At 47.5% G+C, this 21,642-nt stretch overlaps 1 protein-coding gene across 1 annotated transcript in view; it reads right to left on the bottom strand.

Annotated features, from left to right (window-relative positions):
* NCAPG (non-SMC condensin I complex subunit G) overlaps nt 1-21,642 on the bottom strand; it is a 453,174-nt gene that overhangs the window by 147,119 nt on the left and 284,413 nt on the right. The window contains exon 16 of the mRNA XM_078678420.1: nt 10,902-11,083. Within this exon, the coding sequence (XP_078534546.1) occupies nt 10,902-11,083 (182 nt within the window). The remainder of the gene's footprint in view (nt 1-10,901; nt 11,084-21,642) is intronic.

Consider the following 21,642-nt stretch of genomic DNA (forward strand, 5'->3'; position numbering starts at 1 on the left):
GAAATTGTGAAGTGCACGCTGGGTTATTTTTCTTTGACCTTTAATGTTCTTGGAAAGAAGTCCTTGTACGCCTTACAACCTTCGGACTTATGGCTCTTATGTAGGCACAGATTACAAATGTTATGAACATTCTGTGCTAATTCATGAGTGCAATTCAGACAAAACTTAAGGGAAGTCTCTTCCATCACTTGCAACTGTATTCAGAAGAGATACAGAAGTAGCCAACATCCCCCCCCCAGCTATGCATTCTCCAGCCCTATATGCTCGAAGGTCAACAACAAAATGGGTCTACTTTAACTTTTCAGATGGTTCTACTTTCCTCAACATCTGCTTGATTTGTTATTGATAATTTGTCTCCATCACCCGCTCTGAATCTCAGTGTCTCCTCCAACTCTTTCTTGACAACCGTAGACCTAAATCTCTGATCACGGCTTCTGAACTCAGCAGCAGAGAAAAGAATGTCTACAACATTCTGGGGCTTTGTGGGCTTACAATCAACATCATGGAGGCTGGTACACTTCTGGGCGATGCTTCTACACGCCCCAAACAACAAGTATTATCAAATCCAATAGGTCTTGCGTTTATAATGTGAGTGCCAAGCTGTTTGCAAAGTACTGATTCAAAAACGTAAAAGGAAATAAACATGTCAAAATAATGGCGGAAAAACAAACATCTTGCATCAGAAATTGTTAAATGGAATTCAATGTTTTCAATCTTTATAAATCATGTGGTCCATTTTCAAATACTTTTCTCAAACCTCACCACCTTGACCATCCGACAAACCCACAGCACCCTCTTGGGTGACTTCAACCTCCCAGACAATTGAACATCAAGAGGTACCCTCTCCAACCTAATCAACACACTCAACGTAGTACAGTATCGCACACAACCAACACCTTCCAAAGGCAACATCCTAGACCTTATCTTAACATCACCAAAAATCCACTGCAAGCCATTAATTTCCCTGGACTAGACCGACAACTTTGCCACCCCTATCTCCCTGCTGAGCGTTCTACCAATAAACCAATGTCAATAAAAAAAGAGAAAACTAAACATTCAGATACTTCAGACTTCTTTATAGACAAACTAATGTTTGAACTCATCTCTCACCCCAATCAACTTCATGTCTGACTCCAACAACTTCTAAACAACTTCAAACACTATATGAACATCCATGCTCCAACTGAAACATGCAAGTGCAAGCCGAAGTCTTCAACACCCTGGTACTCCAAATACCTTGCTGACGAACAATCCATCCCCAAGCAGAAAAGGAAATGGAAGATAAACAAAACTTCTGATAACCTCATGATACAAAGTATCTTTGCTTTTGATGAAATAAAGAGCTATCTGGGTGCTGCACAAAGTTGTATGCTAACACCATCAATTCAACCATCAACAGATGCAGAACACTTCAAGACAAAGCATTGCATCACCCTCCTGCCAGACTTACTACTCACTCCATAGAAGAGGGCAATGCCATCAATCTCTTCATCAGTGAAAAAATACAGATCTGACAGCGCAGATAGCACCAAGCCAGCTTTATCTCTTACACACACCCCATTCCCTTAGAATACCGCAATGGTCAGCCTTTAAAGGCCTATCTATCGCAGATCTTGCTGAGATATTCATCTCCCTCAAAATCATTTGTTATGAAGATGATGTCTTACCCTTGTTGGTTATCAAATCTCCCTCTCTGGGTATGCCGGGTCACCCCTACTCAACACTGTCAAAACCTTCCTCACTCAGGGCATCTTTCCAGCAGTCCTATCAGTCACCTACCATTCATCAGCAAGCTCATTCAAACAGAAGTATATGCAAGATAATATCAATGATAACCATCTGTTGCACGACTACCGGGCTGGCTTCAGATCACATGGATACCACCACCCTACATACTGTAGACTATAGCCTCCTGACCACATTGTAAGATGACACCTACCTTCTGATATTGCTATACCTCTCAGTAGCCTTCAACACAGTCAACCATTCTCACACTCATACGCATCCTGGTGTCTCAAATGGGATTCACCAGCAATGTCCTTCACTGGGTCTCCTCCTACCCTTCAAACCAACACCAGTTGGATCACATGGGTACCTCCAAGTCCCAAAAGATAACACCTGCAGAGTTCCCCAGTGTTCTACATAGAGCCACTTGCTGTTCTTTTGACAGACAACAGAATCAAAAGTCACCAATATACAGAGGAGAGACAACTCTACTTAAAATCTCCTCTGCTTCAGATATCCAACACCACAAACACTGCCTGTACATCATTCAGACCTGGATGTCCAGTGAAGCTCAACACCACAAAGAAAGAACTACTGTTATTTGCAAAGAACAAGCAAGAAACAGTACAACTTGGCTAAACTGCACAAACCTTCAGTTTCAAATCCCAATTTTCACCAAATGCCAAGTCACTTAGATTCGCCATGGACTCCTGCCTGACCCGGAAGTAGCACATTGTAAAAAACAGATGCCTTTTATTCCTATAAAAAATTAATCTGTTTCTCCAGAAAGCGTGCATACTCTCGCCAGTGGATGATAACCCCATTCTTCATGGCCTTGATGGCTCGACATTGGCACCAGTTTGAGGCACCCTACACGTTGCAGCACTTCTTATCCGGAACCTGAAGAAATGCATCACATCACTCCCATCCTGATGGCACTCCACTGACTCCCTTTGCCAGCCTGAACCATCTTCAAAACCAGCTGCATAATTTACAAAGCCATCACGACCAACACCCTGCTTATCTTTGTAAAAAAAAAGGTCACCATCTCTGCTGGTGCTCAGCCCACTCGTAGCCAGGCTATCATCAGACTGAAGACTAAGAAGTGTAAAAAACAAACAGAACAAGTCAGAGGGCAGCCCCCTTCCCCACCCCCCATACATATCCATCAGGAATGCCCAAAATGCTACTCTATTTTAGGAAAACATTGACTAAATTCTTTAAAGAACACTACATCACAATGCAATAACTGTCTATAACCCAGCTATCGCTCCAATTACTCACTGCCTTTATACTGGTCATAGTACTACACTCTGCTGTCTTTTCTAGGTGTGCACTATAGAAATGCAAGACAAATTTATACTTTTAACCTGGAAACTCTGAGCAGAATTTAGATGGAATATGGAAAAGTAATAATTTCACACGGACGCCGTTTCCTTGCTGCTGCCGTCTCTCTGCTGGTGCCCACGGACTTTGCTCTACACCTAGTGGAACCCGCTTCGCGGGTCCCACGTCGCTTGAGGGGGTAACCCGAGGCTGTGCTCTGCTTTGCTGCTGGGCGGTGAGTGTGCGACAGGGCTGCGAGCAGCAACCCGGACTCAGTATCCCAGGAGTCCCGGGTTGCCCAGGCCGTTTCCAGCTGGCCCGCTCTCCCTGACCGCCCCGCCCAGCCCCACCTGATTCAAAAGCGGCAGTGTTTCCCTTCAGCCTTGGGATTCACACGGACGCCGTTTCCTTGCTGCTGCCGTCTCTCTGCTGGTGCCCACGGACTTTGCTCTACACCTAGTGGAACCCGCTTCGCGGGTCCCACGTCGCTTGAGGGGGTAACCCGAGGCTGTGCTCTGCTTTGCTGCTGGGCGGTGAGTGTGCGACAGGGCTGCGAGCAGCAACCCGGACTCAGTATCCCAGGAGTCCCGGGTTGCCCAGGCCGTTTCCAGCTGGCCCGCTCTCCCTGACCGCCCCGCCCAGCCCCACCTGATTCAAAAGCGGCAGTGTTTCCCTTCAGCCTTGGGATTCACACGGACGCCGTTTCCTTGCTGCTGCCGTCTCTCTGCTGGTGCCCACGGACTTTGCTCTACACCTAGTGGAACCCGCTTCGCGGGTCCCACGTCGCTTGAGGGGGTAACCCGAGGCTGTGCTCTGCTTTGCTGCTGGGCGGTGAGTGTGCGACAGGGCTGCGAGCAGCAACCCGGACTCAGTATCCCAGGAGTCCCGGGTTGCCCAGGCCGTTTCCAGCTGGCCCGCTCTCCCTGACCGCCCCGCCCAGCCCCACCTGATTCAAAAGCGGCAGTGTTTCCCTTCAGCCTTGGGATTCACACGGACGCCGTTTCCTTGCTGCTGCCGTCTCTCTGCTGGTGCCCACGGACTTTGCTCTACACCTAGTGGAACCCGCTTCGCGGGTCCCACGTCGCTTGAGGGGGTAACCCGAGGCTGTGCTCTGCTTTGCTGCTGGGCGGTGAGTGTGCGACAGGGCTGCGAGCAGCAACCCGGACTCAGTATCCCAGGAGTCCCGGGTTGCCCAGGCCGTTTCCAGCTGGCCCGCTCTCCCTGACCGCCCCGCCCAGCCCCACCTGATTCAAAAGCGGCAGTGTTTCCCTTCAGCCTTGGGATTCACACGGACGCCGTTTCCTTGCTGCTGCCGTCTCTCTGCTGGTGCCCACGGACTTTGCTCTACACCTAGTGGAACCCGCTTCGCGGGTCCCACGTCGCTTGAGGGGGTAACCCGAGGCTGTGCTCTGCTTTGCTGCTGGGCGGTGAGTGTGCGACAGGGCTGCGAGCAGCAACCCGGACTCAGTATCCCAGGAGTCCCGGGTTGCCCAGGCCGTTTCCAGCTGGCCCGCTCTCCCTGACCGCCCCGCCCAGCCCCACCTGACGTTCGACGGCTCCTCCCCCTTACCTCCAGACAGTATATTTTGAGCCAAGTGCTCAGCCGCGCGGGAGCGCGCCGGGAGAAGCCCGGGACAAGGGCGGGACCGTTTGAGGCCGTTCGAGGACGGAGAGGACTGGACTGGGCCACCCTCTATCGCTTTTATCGTACTGGCAATCTTCCCTTGTCCCACAAGATATGAGTACCAGGGCCACTCGGAGTAAAGCCTCTAAGGCAGCATCGCAATCTAGCGGCCCTATGGACGATTTTATCACCCGCACCAATATAGCTATTGACAATGAAATATCTAAATTGCAAACCCGGGTGTCATTAGAATTAGGTGCTGCCAGAAGACTGTCGCAAGTGATAGCGCTCTCAAAAAAATCCTCCCTAGGCCATATAGCCACTGCGGTTACACCGGAACGCCCTGCCATCCCTCCATGTGTAGTTACACAGGCTGATGTCCATCGGACCTCTACCAACTCCATTGCCTCTCCGTCGCTAGAGCGACATTCTAATGTAGATGAAGCCAACTTTCCAGCTCCATTTTGCGCCCAGAACTTGACCCCCAACCCTCAGTTATCCCCAAACTCCACTACTGGTAACCCACCTAAAAGGAAGCGTCGAACAGGTACTGCCTATGCTCGCAAAAAAGCGAAAATTGGTCTTCCCCAAAACTTGAACTCCACAAGAGTACTGTCACCTAATGCGATTCAAGGAAAAAGCATAGGGTCTCAACCCCTTAGGGATGGAGGTACTGTGGACTCCGACGCCACCCCACCTAGCATCGACCAAAAGATCGAGGGATTGCAGTCTGAAGGGTTGGGCAACAATGAAAGCGAATTCATAGATCTGGTTTGGTTAACCTTAAAAAAACTTCTTTCCCCTCTTGACCTTAGACTCTCGAGAATAGAGAATAACCTGCTCGAGATGGAAAAAAGTATTATTGCCCTGGCCACTCTTGGGTTGAGAACTCTTGAAAACCAGGGCCACCCTGTACTGGATGTAACACCACCAATTCCTACCATTCCAGTGCAGGATGTCCCACTCTCAGCCCCAGCTACTTTACGGCCAATCCCCAAGCCAAGATCTGTGGCGGTGGACCAAATTCCCCTTGCCACTAAACCCAAGGTTTCCGAACGAGCCCCAAACACCCAATCAGGAAAGTCCAAATCCGGCGCTCAGTCCAAATCGACCTTGAGTACCGTGCAGGATCCTCCTACAAAGGATAACTTTAGAGGGGGGTACATTGACCTTCCCCCTGAGGCCAACGATTATGTGGTGGTACTAACGGGTGTTCCCCAGATTGGTGTAGACCAGCATGAGAACCACTGGTCGCTGGAAAACAAAATAATGTATTGGCTAAATATAAATAGACCTATCCCCAATGGCCGGAGAAGCAGAGTCCTGATGGTTCGAAGAACCCGCTGGGTGGGCCCAACAAAGAAATCCAGTCCAGGGGACTGTATAGTGGTGACCTTCGAGGACCCACATACGGCACAATTTATCTGCTCCTGGCCTGGTTCTGAAGGGTCCTCAGTTATACCCAGACCTCTGTCTTTCTTTTATCCACCACGTGTCCAGCATACCCCGGTGGATGAATGGTCCTTAGTTCAGCGCCAACCTTGGAAGAGCAATCCTAAAACTTATAATCAATTCCAACCACTTTGGAACGGCTTTCCAACTTCAAACAGATATGGCGGTCTGGAGGAGGTGGATTGACTTTTTAGCCAGTACACTCAACATAACCCTGGAAAATCTTTCTCCCTGCATACACGAAGGCCAGCTGAGCACGCACCCCCAGACTATCCATCGGGCCTAGTAGGAATTACAAATAGCGTAGACATTAAGGAAGGGTTGGTGCCTCCTGATATTCTTGGCCCACTTGTTTTGGAAGTTTTACCTAGTACAACTTCTCAACCATTAATCCGATGGGGCGCAGTAGAGGTGAACCATACTGATACAACCAAGGCTCTATCACCGCAACATTCTGTTTCATGTGTAAATGTTCCCAGAGGGGCTGCACCCGATTTTTCCCTACCTACTCACCCCTTCTCACAGCCCACCACTGGTGCACCGGTAATAAAGATCCTGAGTTGGAATGTGGCTGGGCTTGCCCGCAATTTTGAGAATCCAGATTGGATTGCCTTTCTAGAACCCTATAGCATCTGCCTTTTACAGGAAACCTGGTGCCAAGAACCAAAGCACAGAGTGGGGTTTACGTCCTACTTTGTTCCAGCCGTACAACAAGTTGGCTCTAAAGGTCGTCCTTCAGGCGGTCTACTGATTTGGATTAGCATTGCCTTAAGGCTAGGTGTTACCCAAAGGTCTACTAAATCACCTGACTTACAATGGCTATCACTGCATCGTAAGGGAGGGAGGACCCTAGAAGTCTTCAACATCTACCTGAGGGGCTCTAATGTTGGGGCCTCACGTTTATCATCAACAGGCCTAAGCAGCGAACTAGCCTCTTGTAACATCGATTCTTATGTCCTTCTTGCGGGGGATTTTAACTGTTGCTTTGAGCCATTGTCCAGGGAAGACATTCTGGATACCTTTGACGAGGACTCCAGGAGAGGTATTCCTATTTTAACTATTGATCCGATCCCTAAATGGACGCAAAGCGCAATAGATATCAATGCCCTTTGTCTGGAACACAATTTGAGACCAGCCAACGGCCGCTCCAAATCGGACCTTATGGGAGCCCATACATACAACAGAACGGGGCGAACTTCCAGAATTGACTTTGTCATGCTCAATTTTAATCTTTGGCCCTTCCACCAAGACATGGAGGTCATTGTATCTTGTGACAGTGACCATAACCCACTCTCCCTTTCGATCACCTTCCCATGGCAAGATGGGACTCATGTTAGCCCAGACCACAAGTGGAAAACCTCACGTGAAATCGCTCCCTCTAACTGTAGTAGGCGCTTGAAGTGGGCAAGAGTCTCGGCGGACGAAGAGAGGCTAACACAAGCTGGGTCTATTTTGCTAGAGGCTGATTCCAAGCTCGATACACTAAGCCCCACTGGTAAAAAGATCTTACCATTGTTTACAGAGACCATAGAGGCTTTGAGTGATTTGTTTACTATCTCTCAATCGAGCAACAAGGTGGGTCCAAAAGGTGCTTCCACGTCCAGAACTAAGTGGTATTCCTCGAAATGCCGGGCAGCGAAGGGGGCTCTTATCTCTGCAGTTAAAGATAATGAGCCAGATAAAGTAAGAGCTGCAAGGAAGATTTATAAAAGAGCTGTGACCGAAGCAAAAGAGGCATACGATCTAAATTTCTGGCGGGACTTGGCCGAAGCAAGTAAAAGGAAAAACGCCAAAGAGTTTTGGGATCTGTTAAGAGCCAGGGAAAAGCCCATTGATCGGCAGATAACTTGCAATATACCTGGTGCTGTATGGTTGGAACATTTCGCCAAGCTGTATTCCATCCCACTGGGGGCTTGCCACCACATCTTGGCTCCTTTACCTCGCCCTACAACTGTCCTCACAAGTAGTGATGGTCCATTTTCTAGGCAGGAGGTAGAAAATGCAATTAAGGGCATTGTTTCCAACAAAGCTGCTGGCCCTGACGGGATTCCGGGCGACTTGCTAAAAACCTATCCGGCGCGGTGGAGCAGATTGATCACTTCCCTCCTAAACGAGGCCCTGCTGGGATGGTCTTTCCCCGATTCTTGGAGGGGAGCGGAAGTGGTCCCCATTTTCAAGAAAGGCTCCAGAGACGACCCGGCAAACTATCGTCCCATCAGCTTGCTGGACTCTACTCAAAAGGTGGCGGGTAAAGTTGTCCTGACCAGGTTATTGCAGTGGGCAGAGGAAAATCAGATACTGTCCAATTATCAAGCAGGCTTTAGAACAGGATCTGGCACCATCGAGCAGACATTTCGCCTCCTTATGCTCTATTGGAAAGTTGTGGTGTTGGGGGGGGGGCAGCTTGTACTTGGTCTTCATAGACCTACGCACAGCGTTTGATTTGGTCCCACGAACTTTATTGTGGAATGTTCTTAATGAGTTAGGCTTACCACCTTACCTGTTAGCCTTACTGATCAAATTCCATGATAGCAATTTTGCCCAAATTAGATGGGGTTCACAGGGCGAAAAAACACCTCGCATTCCGGTGAACAGGGGCGTCCGCCAGGGTTGTGTGCTTGCCCCCACTCTGTTTTCTCTTTATGTTAACGGAGTGGTGGAGCATCTCTTACAAGATCCATCTGATGCACCGACCCTGGCGGGGAAGAAAATTCCGACGCTCCTGTTCGCGGATGACACCCTTCTAATTTCTAAGTCTCCAGTGGGTATCCAAAAATTGCTATCTAGTTTTAAGTCCTTCTGCGATGATAAAGGCCTGGCCATAAATATAGGTAAGACCAAGTTCCTTGTCCTCAACCCCCCAAAAAAAACAGTTGTTCCTCCTGTTCTAGACTCTGTCCATTTAGAGAGAGTCAAGGAATTTGACTACCTGGGCATACGATTATCCGACTCTATGAGCTGGAGGGCACACCATCAGAAGGTGTTTCTTGCTCACAAGAGGGTAGCTGGAGCCCTGCTTAAACAGCAGCGAGCATCGCCATTGAAACCCATCGGGGCGGTCCTAGATATTTATAGGGCAAAGGTTGTAAGCGCAGCACTATACGGCGCAGAACTGTGGGGCTCCCAGAAAACTGATACCCTGGTCTCCCTTGACAATTTTCATAAAGATCTTATGAGACTGCCCCACAGCACTCCTACAATCCCCATTTTTCTAGATGCGGGCTCCGCCCAATATGTGACCAAGCAAAATTACGACCTCTTTTATTATGGTCTAGAATCTGGAATGTCCCTGAACTCCACAGCTATGCAGATGCTCTGGAAGACCTTCTGTCCCTTCCAGGATGCTACAAAATTACCTGGCTTAGGGATGTTAAGTGCCTTCTTTATAAACTGGGGCTAGGTGATGCTTGGGATAATAAATCAGCTCCGTCAAAACAAGTACTAAAAAAGGCATACTGGTCGTGGGTGGACAACGAAAGAATGTCCAATACTAATCACTGTAAATCTGTCGCCCAGTTTTTGTTAACTAAAGAACTCCCTTTTAGGGAACCCTATTTGGATTCTATCCACAACTCAGGTGACAGAGCACTGTACATTAAATTCAGGTTAGGTGTACTCCCTCTTGGCCAATTTACCTCAACCTGGAAACCGCCCTTACAAACTGTGCCATTTTGTCCCTTTTGCGAATTGAGGGTTGAATCTGTTGCACACCTCTTGTTTGAATGCAACACCTATGTAGCACCTAGAAAGTTGTGGCTGAGACCCTTATGCAGGAGTCTGGGAACAAGATCCCATTCAGAAGCTCTGCGTATATTGTGCACTGACGCGAGACCCTTTTTTGCCTGCTGTATGGCAAAATTCCTAGGCTGGGCCTGGCGCTTAAGAACTGCAAAAAAACTGTTGATACAGTAGTATGCTTTCCTATATTTCTTAAAAACTATTTTTGACTGTTTTATATTGTATACTGCTAAATATGTTGCTCATTGTACTGCAAGTGCCATTTATGTTTTTATTGTTGTGAAGTGCAGCTTTTATGATATGTTTTTATATCGAAATAAAGCTTACAATTACATAATTTCAACGGAAACACTTCAAGGCCTAACTTACTTACCATATGAATCACTTATTTGGTCCTCTACAGTACTCCAGAGAGCATATTTACGGGCCTTAGGCCTTTGTGTGCCAAAGTGTGTGCTTTCATGCAATATGTGGAACGCACGACATAAACAGCTCTTAAAACCAGCACTTCAGCTACACCCCAGAAAAAGATGTCTGCTGCCCTGCGTTTCCCATCAGTGGTGAGGCGCAACACAAAGTGGGGACATGAGGAAGCGAGGTAGAACGCATGCATTCAGCCAGTAGATACAGAATAATCTGGACGGTGGCTATTTGAAAAGCAAGAGGGTGCCCCAGCTTACACTTAAATTGAAGAACTGTTTACACGTATGTGTGGTTTTGATTGCTATGTTTAATACCTATGCTTCCCAAAGATCTTTTCCTCTGCCAGACATGCACTTTATTAGTTAGCTGAACACAGGCTGTACTGTAATCATGATTCATATAAATCGGTCAGTAATACTTTATCAAATTAGATAAAAAAATGATTGCCAATACTCTAATGAACTTTCTAGGTTTTTACCGCATCTAAAAAAAATGTAAACATTAAGAAAATCTTAAGTATTTACTATATATGCTTTTAATAAATTCACAACCACACTTTTAGGAGCGTTTGAAACAATAGAAAATATTCTGGCAAAATAAAGAAAATCATTACCTATTTGCATACGCATAAAGGGGGAAAAATACTCCCAAACAATGCCTGAGCCGTGTGTCATCTTCTGTCACGGGATTATACCACAGTAATACAAGGCGCTGTAGCAGTTTGGCACTTATAAGCCTTCCTGAGAACATCAATTTTGCCAGCCCTTCTGCAGCTTCCGTCCTGAGTTCCGAAACCTTAGGAGACAGTCAAAGAGCAAAACAGAACTTTTATTAACATTCACTTTAACACTAGCGTATCACTGTACCAAAAAAGAAATACATCGGCATCACGTATTAATAAGTGACTGTTGATTTCGTCACAAGCCCATGTGAAGTATGTGCGTCAATGAGAAAAATGGATAATGAACAATGAATGGAGTGGAAAGTACCTAATTGTCTTGCAGTTTGCCTTGCAGCTTACCCAGGTAGGTTATGATGATCTCTAGAGGGCAGAGAGTAAGCATTTCCCCCTTATTTCCACCGGTTTCTTTTTTTATTTATCCATATACAAGGCAAATATTTAACTATACAAAATGTACAAAATCAGGAGGAATGGCGTGCTTCTAGATGGCGGCGAGCTTTCAGCATGCACTCTGGACCAAAACAGCCAGCTATACCCAATTTAAGACTTTCACAGGGTAAAGGTGTCTGAAACCGGCAGGAGTCCTCTCCAGAACTCCAAGACCCAAGAAAGCCAGGTAGGACACGCAGCCAAAATGGCAGCATGCACCCAAATCTTCGGCATGACCTGTTGCGCACTTTGACGCTCCTGCAGCACAAAACCATAGGGCAGGGGCGTTTGAGGCCGGAGGGAGCCGCCTATTACATGGCTGATCCCTGAACAGCCTTTCTCCTGCAGTGGCAAAGTAGTGAAACAAGCCAGACGATTGCGGGAGTGCAGGACAAAATAGCACCCGGAGCGAAAGTACAATGCTCTGATAAACAACGACGGACAAAACCTGACCGCTCCTGGGCAGCAGTGAGTGCAAGGTCGCTTAGGAAGGCTAAGCAACGCCTGTACAAGTCATATGGCAAAAACAGTCATATGGGGAATAAGCAGGTGTTCTTAACTGCTGTTCACTCAGCTACCTTCCAGCAAGTGATATGATGAAGAAAGCCCAAAGGCTGATGCTGTCCAAATTACAACCACCCACTGCAGCCCTCATACTACCACACCTCTCAGCATCCTTCAACATCATCTCCCGCCATACCTCCGCTCAGCCTCCATGACGCCGGTTAGCAGGGGACTGCCTTTGACTGGATTTGATCTTTTCTCTCAGGCAGAACACAAAAAATAAGACTCCAGCCCTTCCTCTTGGAGCTCACAGAGATCAGATGCAGAGTACCCCAAGGATTCTCCCTCAGCCCCACGCTCTTCAACATCTACATGGCTCGCCTTGCCACCATCGTCAGAAAACACTGACTCAACATAGTATCTTACGCCGATGACACCCAGATCACCCTCTCCCTCACCAAGGAACCCAACATCACCAGACATAGTTTTCAAGAAGGAATGAAGGACGTTGCATCCTGGATGAGCAGCAGCTGCCTGAAGCTCAACTCTGAGAAAACTGAAGTCTTCATCCTCGGGTCCACCCCTCCTCATGGGGTGACACCTCATGGACCTCTGCCCTTGGAAACCCACCCACCCCTACGGACCACGCCTGCAACCTCGGCATCCTACTAGAGTCCTCACTCACCATGAACCAACAGATCAATGCTGTGTCCTCCACATGCTTCAACACCCTCTGTATACTCCGCAAGACCTTCAAATGGATCCCCACTCCCGACTCCAGGATGACAGTCTCCCACTCACTCCTCACCAGCAGACCGGACTGCAGAAATGCACTCTATACCGGAAACAAAACATTCCTTCACAAACTCTAGACCGTCCAGAACGCCGCAGCCAGACTCGTCCTCAACAACCCACGGCAGGACCACATCTCTCAGCACCTCTGTGACCTCCACTGGCTCCCTGTCGAAAAAAGAATAACCTTCAAACTGCTCTCACATGCCTACAAAGCCCTCCTTAACACCGGACCTCAATAATTCAACAAAAGAATCTCCTTACACACCCCAAAGAGAAACCTCCGCTCTGCTAACCTAGCCCTAGGCACGGTCCCCCAGAACGGTGGCAGATCCTTCTCCTACATCGCGGCCAAGACTTAGAAGAAACTCCCCTTCAGCATCAGACGAAGCCAGACACTGCACCTATTCAGAAAGGACCTCAAGACCTGGCTCTTCAGATGACCACAGAGCTGCCGCACAACCCACCTGGCCTTGAGACCCTGACAGGTGAGTAGTGCACTTTACAAACCAGATTGATCGAGATATCGGTTGAATAAAACACGACACCCTCCTTCCGCCCCTGCACTTTGCTCACCACAACTAGCACCGCCTACATCAGTGAAAACAATACGCGATTAATCTTTCGCAGTGTACTTGGCCGCAAAGCCAGCTATACGGCCAGTTATTATACTGCAATCTGGAGCTCACCCTATGAACACGGTCACTCCACCCAAGTCAGTGGATTCAATAATTGCAGGCTCCGTACTAACAAAAACTTATTTCTGCACATCCCATAGACACTGATATTGGCTCAAGTGTTGTTCCGTTATGTCCTGGATCTATATCCCAAAACCACGTCTACAAACTCCACGCTCTACCGAATAAACATTAGCACGCGACCAATCCAACACGCTAAAAGCTTACATGCCTCCTACGGACATCTGCAATGGCCAACTCAAGGAAGTAAACATGAAAGAGAAATAAACCAAAGCGAACCATAAAAGCTCTAAACAATCTCCCCCCCCATTCCAGAGTCCCCAATGAAAGAATTGGGACACTTCGTCCACACTAAACATCATCTTAAAAAAAGTGAACATGATCTAGCCCAAAGCAACAAGACAAACACTGATCTTCTACAGATTGAAGTTGCTGGAATACGCAATGACTTTAAAGACTTAACATGAAAATCAAATGCTGAATCAAGAATTAGCTCAGTGGAAGACTAGAACAGGCAATCCAAAAGCATTCAAGGACTAGAAAGTGCAATGTCATATCTTAAATGTGAAATAACTGAACTTGAAGACCACAATCGGAGGAGCAGCTTGGTATTTTTGGACTACCAGAAGAATCGAGAATTCATCTACAACAACGGCAGACTTCTTAATCTGGTGGATTACCAAAGCTCTTCAAATTTCTTTCACCAAAGATTTTGGGATCAAAAAAGCTCGTAGAGTCTCAGCTTTTAAACCTAAAACATGTCTTCCCCACGACCTATGATCTTTAAGCTGCTGCAACACTAACACACTAAACAGATTTTAGCTCACATGAGAATTAGAGCGACAAAATATCAAAATATCAATATCTTACGACTAGGCAAAGAAATGGTTATCCGTTTAATAGGATTCCTAGCCCTAGGGAAAACGGAGACATGGAGATCCCATACTCATTCACTGGCCCATTGAAATTTAGAAACATCTCTAAAGGTCAAACGAGAATCTTCATAGATAGGCTGTCAAGCACTTCGTAAAAAGCTCAAAGCTGGGCAGTGGAAGGTCCGTCTCTGGGAAAGGGAGGGAAGCGCGGAGCCGTTCCAGGAGCGTGCTCCGAAGAAGGAGCTGGAGAGGGATGACGCTGTCGTCCTGCATCACGTTGGCCGACGGACGGGGAGAAGGCAAAGAGCGACGATGCTTCTTCGTCTTCTTTTTGTGCTTCGACTTACCCGATGAGTACGAAGACTTCGGAAAAGAGTGGTGGTGGTAGCTCCCCGACCGGTCCAGAGACCTTCCTCTCGCCTAGGACCTTGAACGACGCAGAGCAGACTGCCGAACCTTGAAGAGCTTTCGGGACCGCTCCCGCAAAGACTTCGGATTTATGGCCTGGTAGCCGGAGCACGAGTTCGCGTTGTGGTCGAGCTCCAGACACCAGAGGCACACAAGGTGGGGATCGGTGACTGACATCAGCTTGTGACAGGACATCCCTTGCGCACTAGGAGTCAAAGACTCAAAAAAGAGGTTGACAAAAGTCTAAAAAGTGTAGTCAAAAAATGACTAGGGGGCATGCTCTCTACAGATCTGCACTGGCTGACGCGGAAAAGGAAAACTTACATCTGCACGCAGGAGTGGCGTTTAAGTAGACACCGTGACGTCATCCTAGCTACCACGACGTGTCAACGGACACAGAGTCAACCGACGCCACCTACCGACACGCAGGGGTACTGCTACGAAAACATTCTCTGGATCCAGTCTGACGTCCGGGGGTAATTCTAAATGTAAGGAATCTAGAACTACATATGGCTCCGACTCACATAGGCTGCAATGGCAGGTCTGTAGTCACATTTTGAGTGGTCTCTAATGGGTGGCATAATACATGCTACAGCTCATTGGAGACCCCTAGTGTAATTATATCCTGGGTAGCGTGGTACCATATACTAGGGACTTAGAAGGGTACACCACCATTCAATTAGGAAGGTACCAAAGTACTTACTATAGTCAAATTTAGGTAGAAAGTACAGAGATTGGAGTTCTGATTAGCAGGATCCGTCAGACTAGTCCAAAACACACTGACCCCAGGTAAAAGTGGGGGTAACCATGCTATAAGGATCCTACCTTCCTACAGCACCCCTGCACCTGAAGCCCCTGGGCCTACGTGAGCTGGACAGATGGTGCCCCCTACACCTCTACTTACCTCTGCTGTGGTTGGTCTCCCTCCTGCAACCTCTGATGCGACGCCTGCAGCTGGTTTGTCAAAAGAAGAAACTATTGAAAAGTATTGGGGCCCAACTGTTAATATGCACCCTGAATCCGGCCGCCCCAGTGCCGCTGGTGGGGTATGTGGTGTGGTGCTGCTCTGTTCCCCCATGCTGGTCCTAACCCCTAAAGCTTGGCCCCTGCAACTGATCTACTTTCCAGTGTGGCTCTGGTATCCCCAGTCTCCATTGAAAGTCATTGGGCCGAACCCCGAATTTGACCTCGGCACCCGGCTGCAGCTGTTGGTGCAGTTCTGGTACTCACCTGACCCTTTGTACTTGCTGACCTTTGGTCCTGAAGACTGGAAATGTAAGTGTGATACTTACCTGTTTAACCGCAATACTGTTTTCCGATAGGATAACATTGAACTGTCCTGAAAATATTTTGTGTTAACTTTTGAAAGTGCAAAGTATTTTTATTCAAAAACACACTTACTTTATTGAGAAGATATTTGTCTTAAAATGAAATACAAAATATATTTTCCTAACATTGGTTTGGATCTCCTTTTTCAGTTGTGTGTCCATTATTGATCAATGTTGTGCAATACATTTCTTACACTCCTCTGTGTTGGGCCTAAATAGGTTTGCTCACACTACCACTAGTGGAGCACTTTGGGTTTTACATTGAGCCATGTACACTTTCAGAGAGCCCCTGGACTCTGTGAACAGTATTACCACATAGTGACAATATCATATACAGAGCCAGCTCCTTACAGTCGGCATCCTGAAACACAAGTCAAACAAGCATTTGCAATGCAATAGGTCTCGCATTTGCGAGAGTTTAAGCTGTTGGCATTGTAAATGACAATGCCTTTTATTTATCTGTTTTGTTATCCAATATACAAATAAATAGCATTGTCATTTATAATGCTAATGGCTCAAACTTTCACAAATGCGAGATCTCACTCCAAGGACACTGAGTGGGGTGGAGGAGGGCAATGCTGCCGGGTTGGTGGTGGGGTGGAATATAGTTCTCATCCTATAAGCACTGCAATGACAGGGGAGAGGTGGGCTGCCCGAAAATGCCGTAATGACCCAGCCCAGCAGTTTTTCTGTCACCACGTGTAGACTTCTACAAAGAAGTGTAGGACTATACCTCTCAGTTCAGCGACACTTCATTTATTAGCAGCTTTATAAAGTATTGCATGCATGTCACCACGTTTCAGTTAGTACAGAGCACTCAACGGAAAGAAAGTACTGCAAAACAGAGCTGCTCCAGCAACAGGAAGGAGGGGGCCACTCAAGGTTAGGGCGACCAGAAACAAAGAGCAAGTCCGCGAAGCTTTTATCAGCACCGCACGCCTCTCTGCAGACTCCCCCTGCATTCCAGAGAGGCGCGCGTCACGATCCGGTCTGCCATGCCATGCTGTGGAGACAAGACCTGGCCGCGCGCACAACGTTATCCTATGGGGAAACGCTGCGCGCGGCCAGGTCTTGTCTCACTTCGTCGTTCTCAGACTGCTGAGACGCCGACTATAGTTCTCGCAGCGAGAACGCGCTTTCAGCGCGTTCGGCGTAGCGAGACCTAACAAAAACCAGAGGTAGTGTGCAGATCTCGAATTTGGGACCTTTATAAACAAAAAAAGAGAATTTCACAGAATGAGAAGGCGGGAGGGTGGGGAGGAATCTGAGGTTAGAATATCCAACAGAAAGAGGCTTACAGAAAGTTAGTAACTTATTATAAGGGGTACTTCTAACCACAGATTCCCCAACTTTGGAATAGATACCAAAGCAGTACCACTTTAAGGGGGTGGGTCTGTGGAATGGCTCATACCAAAAGGTATTGCTGGAATGAACAGGCAAATGCTGTTCGCCGTCCTGTTCGACCTGGCTGTTAAGGCAGTAGTGCTTTGCGAAAGTGTGTACTGACTACTACATCACTGCCTGACAGAGGTCAAGGACAGCCACTCCAAATGCCAGCACTGTGGTAGCAGCCTTTGCCCTGGTGGAAGGGGGCTTCACCTCTTTCAGAGGATGCTTCTTGGACATTGCGTAGCAGATCTTGCAAGTAGAGGACTATCCACCTTGACCAAGACCTTTTTTGCACTGCCTTGCCTTTCTTTGCCTCAAAGAACCCCACAAACCGCTTATCATTCACCCAATGGTCTTTGGTACGATCAATGTAAAAGCTTAAAGCCTTTTGGGATGTTGGACTTGGCCATCTCAGCAGGGTAACCTCTAAACCTTCACCTCCACACCCTCGTTTCCTGAACTCGTTTTTGGCGACCTCAGTACTCCGTGCTCTTCACTTCTAATTAGTGCTAAAGTGCTAGTGCTCGCTCCATAAAACATGGTCAAATTGGATTACACCGGATTGGTCTATTTAGTTTATAAGTCTCTGGTAAAGTGGTAAACCATATACCAAGGGCGAGTACATCAGATGCTACTAGTGAATCTGCAGCACTTATTGTGCCACCCATCTTAAAATATATCTCAGACCTACCATTGCAGCCTGTGAGTAGTTTTAAACCGCCAATTTGACTTGCTAAAATAAACCTTTTGCAAGCCTAAATCTCCATTACATATAAGACACCCCTATGGTCGGCCCTAAAAAACCCATAGGGCAGGGTGCATTATATTTAAAAAGTTGGACATGTAAACTTAACTTTTACATGTACTGGTGAAAACAATCACAAATTTGTTTTTGACAACTGTGGGGCCTAATTCTTCCATAAGAAACACTGGGATACATTATTACATTTAATAAGTGAAAACGTTTGTTTGGGAGCAGGTAGAAAAGTCACATAGGGTGTCTAGGGAATTGGGATTTAAAATAAATCCTCTTTAATGGTAAAGTCAGATTTTGTGTCACAATTCTGAAAACGCCACTGTGCGAAAATTGGCACTTCCATATCCTAGCCATTCGGTTTCTGCAGTTTTCCTTGAATCACATGACTAGGTACAGTTGGCCTTTGTGTATGCCTCCCAGACAGCCACACAATAAAGAGCCTGGGTGTTTGTAGGATGGACCATCCAAGGCAGGATTGGGGGCAGAGGCGGGGGGTTTGGGTGGGTCACTAACCCACTTATATTTCAAAGTCACTGCTTCAGCTCACATTCAAAGATCTATACACTAGCCTATCATGCCTGGTGACAGACTGGGAGCAGGGATGGGAGGCAGGAAATTCTAGACACTACTGTAGGGAGAAAACTCTAGAAGTTTCTTCCACCAGGTATAAACATGGGACTCACAGACCCATATTTTAGTTTACTCATAGACCTGTGGAAGGACTCCCAGAGGACTGCCCTGCTGCATGTACCCTGCTGTGTACTTCAGTGGATTGCTCTTGTGCTTAACACCTGCTTTCCTACAGAACTCAATAATTCCAGAGTAAATCCAAGGGCAAGTTGGCTGGCATCCTGATCAGAGCCTTGGAGACAGAGAAGGCTCCAACCATCCTGAACCCGTACTTGGACCCAACTTGATTGAGTTCAGGCACTCCAAGTGGTGCTCCTCCAGCCCTGTACCCTCGGACATTGTGTTAAGGTGCCCAGATAGCTCAAATACAAAACTTGGGACTTGGAACATTTTCTGCTATAAAGTGCTATGAGAACCTAGAAACCCTATCTGCTCGCCAAACTGGCCAAGGTGCATTGGCAGTCAGCCTGACTTCGTGGCAGCTACCATTACGTTATCCTCCGTAGCAACAAATACTGTTCAGCGGCTCCTCGCAGGAAGGCTATCCAGCCTCATGGAACGCTCATTGTTACAGCTTTCCATTTCCTCCCACTGGAGATATTTGACTTCTAACATAAGAGACTAAGTCCGAATGAACAATTCTACAACACAACTTTGTCTAGCATCTCCCAGAAGAGAACGCCTCCTCCTCAAACACCACCAGCTACTTTATGTTACAGAACTTTACCTACTCCAATATTTTTCTTTAAAAATTCTTCAAAGTCCAACGGTAAGTAGAGACCAGGCCTAATTCACTTTGTGTATCCGACCCAGAGTCCATCGCAGTGTGCCATAATTTTCGACTTTGCCCCAGGTCTTGCACAAATAGATGTCCACAGTTGGCACTTTGATCTTTTAGGCGCCATTTTCCTCTTTAAACTTTGAACATTCATAACTCTGGTGCCACCGATTGGGTTTTTGTTGTTTTGTTGTCACATAATTTGGTAAAACGTACTCTAATTTTCTAAATTAGTGCAGGATTTTTCAAGTGTTGTGGTTTCACTTTATTACTGTTTGTGCTGCATAAATATTTCATACTTTGCCTCCAAGCTAAGCCTGACTTCCTGTGTGCCAAGCTACCGGAGGGTTAAGCACAGGTTAATTCAGTGACTTTTTGAAGTTCACACTGACTAGGATTGCGGGTGATGCTCGAGTAGGATTTCACCCCCCTCAACCAACAACCAAATTTCTCACATGGGGTCTAGCAAATGGTGGTCCCTCCCCCACTCTCAAGAGGCAAGGGAGAGCAAAGAACATTGGGAGAGCGACTTTTGCCAAAAAGGCTGCCTTGGTCCACAATATCCTTTTGACTGGGAGAAAAGTGGTATAAGGCACCTGCACCAGGAGAGCTTGAAGTTCACTCATGCAACAAGTCAAAATCCCCAAGACCAGAACGAGTCATCAGTCAGTAGATAGAGGGAATAGCTGTGCATTGGTTCAAATGGCATACACGTGAGGAAACCGAGGACCAATTGAGGATCCCACGGTAGCATTAAAAGGATTTGGCAGGAAACAAATGAGTCAAACCTCTTCGAAACCTCATCACACCATGTGATTTGGAAAAGAGCAGCTGGTCCATGTAGGCAAAGTGGGTTACTGTTGCAGAACACCCCCAGCTTTTTGCCACATTTCCGATGCTCTTTGTCTGGATGTGCTTTAGGTCCCAGCCAATCAGGTTCCCAGGGCCTGTGTCCTTTTCCAAAACTGTACCATTATTTTCACAATTGGCACATCGCTGGCCAATATACAAGTCTCTCGTAAAAGGTACCACTGGTATCACGGGCCTTGCGACCAGAGTGTCTCTGAGGGCTGCAGCATGTATTGTGCAACCCTCATAGACCCCCTCACCTAGCACATACACCCTGCCATTGCAAACAGTTTTTTGGTGCAGGCAAAACGTAAGAGTCGACATGGCACACAGCCCACAAACCACTGCCTGTGGCATATGTAAGTCACCCCTCTAGCAGGCCTTACAGCCCTACGGCAGGGTGCACTATACAACAGGTGAGGGCATAGGTGCATGAGCAATATGCCCCTACAGTGTTCATGCCATTCACAGACATTCTAAGTGAAGTGGAGCCATATTGAGTACATGGGCTGGGAGTTTGTCATTACGTACTCCAAGGCTCCATGATGGCTTTACTGAATGCTACGGAGTTTGGTACCAAATTCAGAACCTTAATCCTCAGATTTCTGTAACCTAAGAAGACCGAAGAAGATGCCGTGCAGCCCAGATAACGGCTCTAGCTCTCAGTCTTACCGGCCTGTCTCCCGCTGCCCGAGCTTGCAACGAAGACTCCTGTCCCATGGTCCGCAACTTCCAAAAACCACAGGAAGGCCAGTCTTCATTAAAGACCAAGATCTCCAGAGAATAGCAGCCCTGTCCAGAAAAACCTCCAAATTCAAGTACTCCCGATCCAGGCAGTTTCACGACCCTGCCCACTCTTCACCAGATGCCCGCAACCATGTCTGAGTGGCTTATCTGTCCAGTGATATCTCCCCAGCGATCCTGACCTTGTCTCCATCGGTGGTTAACCTCTCCTGGACCCCACAAAGTCATCTGCAGCCTCAACTCAAAAGGTGCCTGTGACCAGCTCCAACAAAGAAACCAGACACCAAAAGGTAATCCTGCATCCTCAGCCCTTGGCCGTGGGGAGCCCAACCAACAGTGTCTTCACCTCCCCCAACACTCCAACTTACCTGCCCAGCCGGTGGTCACCTTCGTCCAGCCTCCTGGACCAAGCCTGCAGCCTCTGTGCAACTGAGATTCCCCATTTAAATACATTGAGTGCCCGATGCAGATTGGCACCATGCACCCGGCTG

The sequence above is a fragment of the Lissotriton helveticus genome, chromosome 2_2 (genome assembly GCF_964261635.1).
Source record: "Lissotriton helveticus chromosome 2_2, aLisHel1.1, whole genome shotgun sequence".
Taxonomy (NCBI): domain Eukaryota; kingdom Metazoa; phylum Chordata; class Amphibia; order Caudata; family Salamandridae; genus Lissotriton; species Lissotriton helveticus.